The sequence below is a fragment of the Andrena cerasifolii genome, chromosome 10 (genome assembly GCF_050908995.1).
Source record: "Andrena cerasifolii isolate SP2316 chromosome 10, iyAndCera1_principal, whole genome shotgun sequence".
Lineage (NCBI taxonomy): Eukaryota > Metazoa > Arthropoda > Insecta > Hymenoptera > Andrenidae > Andrena > Andrena cerasifolii.
Genome location: NC_135127.1, coordinates 6,458,545 through 6,469,883, shown reverse-complemented (window position 1 = coordinate 6,469,883; position 11,339 = coordinate 6,458,545). Strand labels below are relative to the sequence as shown.

General features: G+C 45.3%; 2 protein-coding genes across 4 annotated transcripts; one reads left to right on the top strand and one right to left on the bottom strand.

Moving 5' to 3' along the window:
- Positions 1-159: 159 nt before the first annotated feature.
- On the bottom strand, positions 160-4,902 carry Taf1b (TATA box-binding protein-associated factor RNA polymerase I subunit B). Of its 2 annotated transcripts, XM_076821790.1 has the most exons (5): positions 3,471-4,902; positions 2,951-3,276; positions 2,554-2,853; positions 2,018-2,487; positions 1,754-1,928 (listed from the first exon to the last, which is right to left on the bottom strand). In XM_076821790.1, exons 1-5 carry the CDS (start codon positions 4,769-4,771, stop codon positions 1,899-1,901), a joined length of 2,427 nt encoding a protein of 808 aa, XP_076677905.1. In that variant the 5' UTR covers positions 4,772-4,902; the 3' UTR covers positions 1,754-1,898. The 2 variants fall into 2 exon arrangements, with proteins under 2 accessions (XP_076677904.1, XP_076677905.1); XM_076821789.1 differs by lacking the exons at positions 2,018-2,487; positions 2,554-2,853; positions 2,951-3,276 and adding an exon at positions 160-1,407 and having other exon boundaries at positions 1,488-1,928; positions 3,471-4,891.
- A 139-nt stretch (positions 4,903-5,041) lies between these two features.
- LOC143374002 (uncharacterized) lies at positions 5,042-11,302 on the top strand. Of its 2 annotated transcripts, XM_076821774.1 has the most exons (3): positions 5,044-9,796; positions 10,002-10,176; positions 10,285-11,302. In XM_076821774.1, the coding sequence occupies exons 1-3, from the start codon at positions 5,456-5,458 to the stop codon at positions 10,506-10,508; spliced, it is 4,740 nt and encodes a 1,579-aa protein (XP_076677889.1). In that variant the 5' UTR covers positions 5,044-5,455; the 3' UTR covers positions 10,509-11,302. The 2 variants fall into 2 exon arrangements, with proteins under 2 accessions (XP_076677890.1, XP_076677889.1); XM_076821775.1 differs by lacking the exon at positions 10,002-10,176 and having other exon boundaries at positions 5,042-9,796; positions 10,285-10,453.
- Positions 11,303-11,339: the final 37 nt, after the last annotated feature.

Below are 11,339 nucleotides of genomic sequence, written 5' to 3'. Positions count from 1 at the left end.
TTACGAATTACCAATTACGATTCTTTAACTCTCAAGTATTCGTGTAACAAAACGACACGATACATCAGGGATCCGGAAACCAACTGAAAATCGATATTTCATCACGTGGGTACGATAGGACAGAACTTCCGATCTAAGGGATCCGTCAACAATTACTCGCAAATCGAAGTATCGATATATTCTTTCAATACATACCGTTATATTTCCGAAGACAGTACAAACTTTTCGCCACATCGCAGCACGTCGCGAAATTTGATCGAACAGTGTTTTTACCATTTATTTAAAATCAAGTTAATCTGATTCTTTGGTATCGAATGCGTGTTACCGCCATCGTCGTCGCTGGGGCCCGAAGATTTGAAAACGTGCGCGTGGTAAGTCTCTATCAAGCATACCTCTTCGTAGAGACTTTCCGTAGACATTTCTACCATTAGAGCACACTCATTTAATAACCAACGGAAACTTCTCGGCAACGATTTCTCGAATACCGCGAAATTCTTCGGTTTCACGCGGCTAAATATACAGTTATACATCCAATAGTCTTTAAATGGCCTAAAAAATCGATGTCTGCCGTTCCCTAACATTTTTTCATTCTTCACTTCCGGCACGGGAATTTCTTTATTATCGCAGAACAGTGAAATTTCGCTTAAATTGAAGTAATCGTCCAAGTCTGGAAAAGCGGCTTTGAGATCTGCGTCGTCGAGATCTAAGTTGCTAAAATCAATATTACTGTCCAGAAACAATTTCTTTAATTCGATTAGCCCTCCTTTTGACGTATTCATTTGCGTACTAGTATTAAAGCTCAAATCTTTCGTTTCCGAAAAAGAATCATCGTTGTTGTCTTCGATTTTCACGAATCCATCACTTTCTCTGCTAAATTCGTTTCTAACGTTCCGCGCGAGTTGAAGACTGCGTTTCATTCTGATTAAATCTGAGTTACGAATAGATTCTTTTTCCGCGAGCGACAAGCACAAGCCGTATTTATCACAGAATTTAGGATCTAGTAATATATTCCCTGGATTAAAATCTGAGTTCTTCTTATCTTTGTCACCGTTATCCGTAGGAATCGCTAATTTTCCATTCGGCAGTGTTTCAGTGAACCTAAAGCCCTCTCCTAAGTCGACATTATCGACGTTCGTCGCTAATCCTCGAATACTGTCGTAATACTGTTCCTTATTGGCGTCGAATCTGATTCTACACGGTACTTTTCTATGTAAATAGTCGTTTAAATGTTCACTTCCCTCCGCGTGTTCGCCCTGAGAATCGTCTAGCACGTCGACGGTCTGCTTCAGTTCTTCTATGGTTGGCATTCTAGGCTGTTCAAACGGGGGTACGATCTTTTCAAGGAAATGTAGACTGGAATCGATTACTTCCAGTTCGATACCACACTGTGTCGCTAATTCTACGAGGCTGAAAACAAAATGAATCAACTTTTACTTTCAACAGTTTACATAGAGCTTCGACAGAGACAATCAATTGGCATTACTTACGAATCGGGTTTTGTCATATATCCAACTTTCGAGAGGAAGAAATCATTTCTCAATATGCCAGGAATTTCATGAAGTGGGTGATCCAATAAATATTGAAGGTACGAATGAAGGGGTGTTAAAGATGGTGGGAATATTTCAACAGCCTTTGATGGTAAATCATTGACGCTCAAATCAGCGATGTATCTTGTCATAGCAGTAACGAGATCTTCTGGTAAAAAATGTTTCGGATTCTTTGCTTCTGGTTGCTTCCTGTCCGACTTCGAAGTTACAAATTCCAAGAACTTAATATACAGGTCATCGATTCCATGGGTGTCCGGGCTGTATTTCATCTTAGTTGGGTAATGCGAATGGGTTAAAATCGTTTTTCTGCATTCTATGTAATTTTGCCATTCTTGGAAGCTGAACAGCTTCTTAGTGAGCAAGCCCCCTTCGATGGCCACGCTGTAACGAGAAATTCATTACGTTAATAAAACAGGCAAAGAATATCTTTGTTGTTATAAAAAACGAAGCCACGACAGTATAAATACAACTACAAGAGCGCATCTGCATCCGCAATCTTTCGCATTGGAATTGCTATATAATTCTCTCCTTTCCTCGTGCACCCTTGCTCCATACGTAATTAAATCGTTTTCAATTACGGCGTAGGGCATTTTCTCGGACGTGAAATACTTCGCCCAACGACCGTTCGACTCAAGTACAATCCCACCCCCGACCTGCTCGAATTTGTTTAACATGCGGGTGAAATGATTGTGCAGGGCTTCATCCCCTGTGAAATTCTGTTCCATGTCTTCTACAACTGCGCGCGCTAATCCTAATTTCATTATAGACTCCCCGTGTCCTGTTAAGGAGCAACCTATATCCTTAGTAGCATAAGTTCCACAACCCAAAAGTGCAGTATCGCCTACTCTTCCTACTAATTTCTTGTTTAAACCACCTGTGGTAGTTCCAGCAGCAATACTGAAACCGTCGTATGCTACGCAGCCGACAGTACCAAAACTATCTACAAATAATCGCCGTATAAATGCATAAAATTATCCCTTTCAATCCTCGATAGCGTTTAATTTACTCGTTAACATGTCGACATCCAATACGCTTTGATTTTCAACGTCCGTTTCCAATTTGCCTTTTTCCGCTAAATGAAAAGCTATCCGCGCCGTCGGCGCGACCATATTCCCCTCTGATATCCAATTCAAATTCGCGTATGTCGCTAAATGTTTGGCGCCTTCGCCCACGAAAATGGAATTTGGAAATTTATTCAAAACGTATTTCGCCAGTGTTATGGGATGCTCTATGTCTGAAACTGCTCCGACTGACCCACACTTGAATGTTAAGCCATCCATTATACTTGCATCCATTTGCACTTTTTCTATTTTGGGAATTCCAGTATGCATGTAAGACATTTAAATCTAATTGAATACACTATCCATATTCCACATGCCAGGTCTAGGTAATCTAGAAAATACCTATTTCATTTAACACAGAGCCATAACTGCAATTGAAAAATTCATCGCACTCTAGCCACCACAATGCAGACTCCACAGCATCCACTGCAGTTTTGCCATTTATTAATTCTTTGTATCCATTAATAGCAGCTTTTTTGCAACCTGTCATTTTTTCCATGACTATGGAATCACTAAAACTTCCTGCACCCCCGTGTACAATTATGCATGGGATGTTATTCTCATAACAAATACATTCTCCTTCCCCAATTCCTTTATGTATTTTATTTAACACAATATCATCTGTGTTATTGTGGTGCTGACAGTATGTTTTATGCTGCATTTTCTTTCTAAATAAAGTAACTTCAGAAGATACTTCCCAATACTATTTACAGCGATATCCTTACGTACAAAAAGTACTCAAATATTCGTAACAAAAATCACTAACTGTAGGATTACAAATTTTGAGGTTCTAAACATAAAATAATAAATTGACATGCAATATTGTTAAACGCAATAAGTATTGATTCTTTTGTTTACAAACCTGTTAATTTTCTCTGCCATTCTGCTAATCTGATACTCAGTTATATCATCCAAAGCGAGTAAAGTCTTCAGTACTACAATGATAAACCCTACTGCCCTGCCTTCATAGTTTGGAATGTATGACTTCTTCCGGTTGAATGTCATTTTGGGAGGTGATAAAGCTATCAGTCTTTCTGCGTATAGTTGAATGCCTCTTGGCAATCCTAGTTCCTGACAATATCGACTAACTAGGGGTAGAAAGTCTGGGCAAACTATATCCCAAACACCAAGAATTTTAGCCATACTCGCAATAATTCGCCGCATCCCTTTGTGCGTAAGTTCAACATTTTGTGACAAGAAGTTCGCTTCCCTCTTAGTCAAATTCACCTCCGGTGGTAATAAATGATCTAATTTGTAATAAGATAGATGTCCTTCTCTCCCGTATCTTAACATGTCTCCTAACTGTATAGGTTGATTATGAATTCTTAGAGCTAAATACACAATGGCCCATAGTCTCATCGGCGTAATTATATTGGGCCCTATTTTGTACTGGGTACTTATGTGCTTCGCTTTGTACTTGGTCCTTTTGCCCCTGGGCATATTTTTAGCTAGCCTTCCAACCTTCTTTGCTTCCTCTTTAGCATGAGAGCTAAATTGCACTTTTCTTTCGTTGTCCGAAGATTTTATTGAGCTCGATTGTACGCTATATACACTTTGACTAAACGTGCTAAGTCCGTCTCCCTGAGAACTACCTTGAGATTGAAGGTACCTATCGTAGTCTGCTTCTATTAAAAGCCTCTTGTTTCTACCCAATTCTCTCCCAGAGCTACCCTCGCTTTGATAACCAGATATCGTGGAAGCGTTTGCGCTACTTCCTAGCCTTTTACGCTTTCTGATTTTCTTCTGTGACTGCACCTTGCCATAAATAATCTCCGCGTCCCTTTTACAATATCTCCTAGCCAACTTTGGCACAGCCTTTTTCTTCGTCGAGATAAACGCGACTTCCAGCTTCCCTAAATAAGTCGCCCACAACTGTAATACTGTCAATTTTATGCTGGACGGAACTCCGAGCTCCACGAGTTCGTTCGTCAGCCCGATCAGCACGAAATTATATAATTCCCAGGACGTCCATCCGAGCTCCTCGCCCGATTTATCCGACCTTAACTGTCTAATCCTCGTTTTTCGCAATCTGGTTGAATTGTCTACTCGCAATTCGAGGACCTCCTCTCTGATGTCCTCATTTTGTGTTTGACACGTTTGACAGAAGAAATAACCAGCCTCCTTAAAGAAATCCGTACCACCGCAAATTCTGCACGTCTGCATTTTATTCGGAAACTCCTGACAGGAGTCGCGTGCCTTAACGATCGCTGCATTTATGTATCAAGAGGTTATGCACTGGCAAGCACGTTGCCTAGAATTTCAAATTTCCTCGTGGTTCCGGTTCGTTTCAGTTCGTCAACCGAAAGTCGTTATTAAGGGACGTACTCACGACGCATATCCACGGCCTAACGCGCATCGCGATTGGCGCAGCGTCGACGAATGACGCAATAGCGAGGTGCAAGTGAAATGCACTTTTTGGCGCGAACACGATGCGTTGCGGAACGTTCCCCGCTAATTTACGGTTGAACTTTCGGGGAAATATAAACAACGATCGCAGTTTTCGACCGCGAACGATTTCGAAGCTGTCAAACGGTACAAGAATTATGTATAAAGTAGCGAGTATCGCGTCGAGTATCATCGCGGCGGTATAAGTATTGAATCGTGCGCTGAAAAGTTTGTTACGGTAACTAGATCGGTTTTGCGTTCAAATTCGTTAATCGATAGCGTCCTAACCTCTCCCGTGAATTCTACCCTTCGAAAAGTTTCGTACCTATCAGCAGAAAAGTATGCCCGGCTGCTCTAATGTTCACGAACGATCTTCCTCGAGTGAGAAGTTCATTGTCGAAATGTGACAGTGCATGAGAAACGCTTAACGAAAGATGTGCAAATCAGCCATAGCCAGTGATTATGGAGTATGACTCTGCATCGAGCTGCGAAGGTTCTCTGAGAGATTACGAAGCTCCCGAGGAGCACCCGCGTTTAAGAGAACCACGAAAAATCGAACGCTTCTCTTGTAATGCAAATCCTGTACCATGCCACTCTCTACAAGTTGTGGCTCCGTCGCCAAAGTTCAAGCTGGGGACAGCGAGCAGGAGCCTGTCCTCTCAGGTCATGGAATATTATCACAAATATTCTCAGAATGCAAACTTGGATCAGTACTTCTCTTTGCCCACGACCAGTACATCCCCAGAGGCCATTAAATATTACTACAATATATACGAGCTGAACCCTAAATCCGGCGCTAGTAGACAAGATTGTATCGGGGAAGAATATAATTTGCGTACTTATGTGCCCAGAGAGAGAAGGCGATGGGTAAGGCCTCCTCTAATTGGTCAGTCTTCGAATACAGATTCGTCGTCCAGGTATGTACAACCCTTGTCCAATCCTGAGTCCCCGCTGCTAGATCTAAAGCGTGCCACGCCAGAGACAATTCTGGAAGAGAAGAACGAGAGTCAGGAGGTGTTAGCAGAAGGCATAGAACGAAAGATATCTTCTCCGACTTCTAGTATCGCTTCTCACAAACCACTCGAGTGGGACAGCGGCGCGGATGTTGGTTACTTTAACATATTACCTCACAATAAGCTAGGCGACAAAAAACTAAGTACAATAGAACGTATGGCTTTAGCTAGGGGTTGCTCCGCTGCTCTTAGACTCGACCCCGAAGGTACCACGGAATCTGGGATCTCAGGGAAGCTCGCGGGCGCTCAGAAGAACTCTAAAACTTGCGCAGCCCCTGACGCAAACTCCACTCCTTTGTTAGGGAATGCTTCGGGATCGGAGAGTGAAATCGAAATCACTCCTATCGTGAAGAATCACTTGTCGGGTATAATAGCGGGGAACAATGTAAAGTCCAACGAAAGACCACTTCCTAAAGACTTGAAACAGCAGGATGCCGTTGCGCAGCATTCGAAGAAAGAGAGCATCTACGACACGCCCAAGTCGACCTTTGCGTTTAAGGTACCTTTTGTAAAATACCCAACCGAGGTGAGGAAAGCGGCGAGCAAACAAGCCACGAATAAAGAGAACCTATATCCTTGCGCCTCGCCTTTAAAGAAAAGTACATCGATGAACACGTTAGTTATACCACCGTCAAAGTTAGCGTTGAAAAGGAGTCAGAGCGAGTTAAACTTGCACGCGAAGGATAAGAGCAGGGCCGCGTTGCCACTGATCTTCAACTCCTCATCTTCGATCGCCACTATTGTAAATAAACCTTCCACTTGTGATAAGTTTATTCAAACGAGCCTGAACGCTTACTCTCAAGAATCGGTGGGCGTTCAGGTCTCGGTCTTCGAGGAGGAGAAGCCGCCGTTACCAAAGAGAGCAACTAGTTTGCACAAGAGTGTCCACATGACTGTACAAAATCCAAAAGGCACGTACAAAGTTCCTCATGGGAGGAGGCAACAAGGCGGTAGCGAGACGCGCGACACTGTATCGACCAGGGAAGCGCAATCGCGGCGCAGCTATTCGGACCCGTCGCAAAACGGGTCCGGGACGCATACGCCTCGGGCCGACGAGGTGGAGAATATAGCGGGCAGGGCGAACAGTTTCGAGTATTTTCCTGGCCACGTTTACGAGAACGTTCCAAATGGAAGCGGTAGTCACGTCTCGACATCGGACAGCGGTAGGTCGCATTCCACTCTGCCTAATACGAACTCCAGTATCAACGAGAAACTATGGGGGGACTCGGATAGTCTGGTGAGAGACCTGGAGCGAAGCGTGAACATTCTGAAGAGCCTGGTTGACGCGAACAAATGCGACAAGGAGGTGAAGAAAAGACTGATACATCACGTGGTGAAGAGACTCATGACTGCCAAATACACGGACGACAAGATCGAGCATAACTTGGAGGACAACGTGCCGTGGAACCCGGACGACGCTAGGAACAAGGTGTACAGAGCGGAGATACTTCAAGCTTTGGCGAAGAAGCACAGCACTAGCGAGTCCTCGGGCGACTGGAACGCGCAGAAGGAAGCCGCGCGGGAACGGAAGGCCCTGGGGAACGGAAGAGGCGTCGCGAAGAATGTTGCTCTGGAGAGTAGCAGCGATAAGACCGACAAGACCACGGACAGAACAGAGACTGATGGTCGAAAAGCAAGGATGGGCCTGAGATCGGATGACTACCGTCGAAGTAGCAACACACCCACCGATCCGGACAAGAGCGAGAGCTCGGAGTGCTTTTTCCCCCAAAGAGATCGGAAGGGCAACAAAATAGTGCAGGACATATTTTGCGCCAAGAACAGGTGTAACATATCGGGCAGAGACTCGACGATAACGAACAGCACGCCGCCCGATCACAACCGAATGCTGTTGGACGCGGTTGTGAACAACAGAAGGGCTGCCATTCGTTCGAGCAACAACACGGAGGAGCAGGCTGACTGGAGGCTGCTCACCACGCTGTCCGAGAGGCAGTTCGAGCTGAAGAAGTGCAGCAATTCGGACTCCGGGGACTCGAAGTTGGTCAGCTACGCGGAGATGGAGAAGAGGAACCAGTTGATCTGGATCACGAACGAGATCAGTCACTTGTGTAATCTGAAAAAGCTGCTGGAGGAGCCGAGAAGATTGGAGAGACCGCGGGCGTCCCCGAGAAAGTCGAGGTCGTCGAACTTGAAGTCGAAGCCAGCCGTACCACTCTCGCATGCGCACAGACTAGCCAAACAAGACGATTACTTGCGGAGGAACGAATCGGACGTGCAGCCGAATTCCGTGGACGATCCATGGTCGTCCCATTGTAACTTAGCCACTTGCCAGCCCGCCAGCAGAACCAGTAGCGTGATCCAGCGCGTGAAGAAGCGGAACAGTTGCGCGCAGACGGCGACCAACTTCACCGGTGCTCTTTCGAAGACCGGCGGCGAAATCGTCTCTGCCTCGAACATGCACAATTCTACCTTAAAGTTGGTCAACACTGGCGTGCAAACTGTCCCCCAGGAGACGGCTCCCACCTTGATACAGTCTGAGATCGTGCATTATATCAAGTGCTCAGCCCACGAAGCGATGCATTTCCAGAACAGCTGCAAGTACAACGAGCAAGCCAGCCAGTGCCCAAAGCATCGTGCCATTCAAAGCGTAGTAGCAGCCTGCGTGCACTGTTTGCAGGAGCAGAAGGATCAGTTGAAAAGGGTGCAGACGCTGCACACGAACGTGGATCACTTCCGAGAGGAGAGCCCCGCAGCCTCGCAGGCGCTGTTGGATCAGATAAACGGCGACAGCACGAGCTCCTCGGAGAAGTTTCGTACGTGCGCGAACAAGGAGGCCAGCCAGTTGAAGCAGAAAGAAGCGAAGAATCAAATAAACGCCTCGAAGACGAAGCATGCCTGCGAGTGCAGGCGCGAGGGCAAGAGATCGTTGTTCAAAGGGTGCCAGTCGTGCTCGGTCGCGCAAGCATCGCCCCTGGAGCCCAGCAACGTCGCCTCCAAATGCGAGGATTGCCAGAAGAAGGTGTTTTATTCGCGGGAGAGGAACGACGCGAACTCGAAGGGGTGCGAATGCACGGCCGCGTGCGAATGCGAGAACAGTTGGTCGAAGAAAGGACGGGGGCCAGTGAAATCTAGTTCAAAGCACCGCCAGGAAAGCGGACGCACTTCGAGCTTCGATCAAAACGGTCACGTTAAATTGTGCGGCTGCTCGACCGATTGTTCCTGCGAGAACAGCCGCGAACCAGAGACCCACAACGCGATGCAGTTCTGTAATTGTCATTCGAGCGGTACCAAAGCCCAACACAATGGGACTCCTTGCCACTGTGCTTACCGCGCGGAAGCGGAAGATCAGTCGACTCGCGCGCGATCTTACTGCGCGACCAACGGGCATACCAGCGAAGCTACTCAGTACAAAGCGCAGAACAGCTTGAAATGCAATTGCGAGGAGGATTGTTCGTGTGTAAACAGAACCGGGAAGAGTAGCGAGGAGAAAGCCTACAGCAGAGGCTGCAACAGCCTCCCGAAACCAAATTACGTGGACGAGGCGACCCAGCAACCCAGTGATTCCGACCGGAACAGCAAAGATTGTCGGCATTGCGGCGCGGCTTATCAGAACACGAGGAAATGTAGTTGTTATCAAACGTACCCGAAAGCGGTCGCTTACGAATTGTCGTTTGCGAAAGAGAACGATAGGAAGGCCGACGGTTCGGGTGCGTTGCTCAAAGTGCCATTATCGAATCGTACCGTTAACGGGGGTAAAACCGATGGCTGTGTCTGTAACATGGTAAACAGAATTAGTTTGAATAAGAACTCTCCGCAGAAAAGTACTTTACAGGTAAGTATCGCGTATGGCATTCGTCGATTATAAAGTGCAAAGGCCTTATAATCGATGAGTTTTTAACTCCTTGAACGGGGAGGGAATGTTCGCGAGTCGTTTTCTCGGTACTTAAACGGTGTAGAAACTTTTTGGTAAAATGTTCGCACTCACCGCTCAAGGGGTTCGCACGAACGTATAATAATTTTTTGATTGGTGGTTCAAGGATTACTTGACCAAGAACAAAGCAGATTTCGTGAACAACGCGGAAACGCGGCGTCAATACATGTCGGAAATATCTCATCTGCGGCAGTTGCGCAAGGAAAAGCGAATACAGCTGCTGGCGATGGCTAGCACGTCGAAAGTCGTTAAATCACCAAAGGCTTCTTCCAAACCACCAGGTAGAAATTCTATGTCGCTCAGCGAAGTTTGTTTTGTTCGCCTGTGGAACCTACACTTTTCTTTATACAAATGTCTTTTTTTTCTTTTCTTTTTAATGTGTAATCCAGTTTACGCACAGAAAAGGGTGAGCGACGAGGAGATGAGGGACAGACTGAGAAAGCGGTATCTTCGTTTGAACGAAGTGCGGCACAAGAAGCGGCTGCAGGAGAAGCAAGAAGAGGCGCGGCGTAACAAGCTCATGGTCAGAATCTTTTGCAAGAAGTTGCAACAGAAGGTACTGAGGGGCCAAGTAGATCTGTCTCAAAGCGTCAGCGTTATATCTAACATGTGACGTTAAAGGGACGCTCGCGGTTTCGCGTAGGTTATTTGTCAATTAGCGGGTTTAGCGATTATTTAGGTAGATAGACGATAGAGGAGCGTACAAACTATTTTACCTTTCAGACCGAAAGGATCATTAAAAATTTAACGGTATTTCTTCACGATATTGCATAATACATACTAACATCGCATGAACATTTGTTTTCCACTTTAAGAGGCGGGCGTGTGCATCTACGGCACGTGTTTGCAAGTGTCCGTGGGTAACACGAAAAGCGCAACGGTTGAAATAGAAAGTTAAATGATCCAAGAGTATTAGTCTTTGTAGCATATCTAAGTGTTAAAGTATTATATCGCGTTGTTCTTCAGATTCGTGCCTAGATTCTACGATATTTATATCGAACTTAAGGAAGTTTGTCTTGCCAAGATATTTTCATATTTAGAGTATATTTAAAAAAAAAAAAGAAAAAAACACGACGCACGTACGTTAGATCTGATACAATGACATGATAGTAAGTTAGTTTTCGGTCTCGCGTGAAACGACGAGGGAGCTTCTTCGCGGCATCAAGGTTTCACATTTTACTGGCTTAAAATGTCCTCGAAGCCTGACGCGCCCGTAGAAGTGAGACACTGAAATGCTTTAAAACGTTGAAAGTAGTTATTAGTACCTGAATCACAGTACACAATCATTTATTACTCGTAAGACTTAGATAATATAGTCCCTTGGATTTTTCTAATATTTTTACTTTTTTGTATGACGATTATACTCATTTGGTTATTACGATTAAAGTGAACCTCTTGTATATCAAACGTTGTCCTGTTTTCCGTAAACCTCCCTAAAATCCAT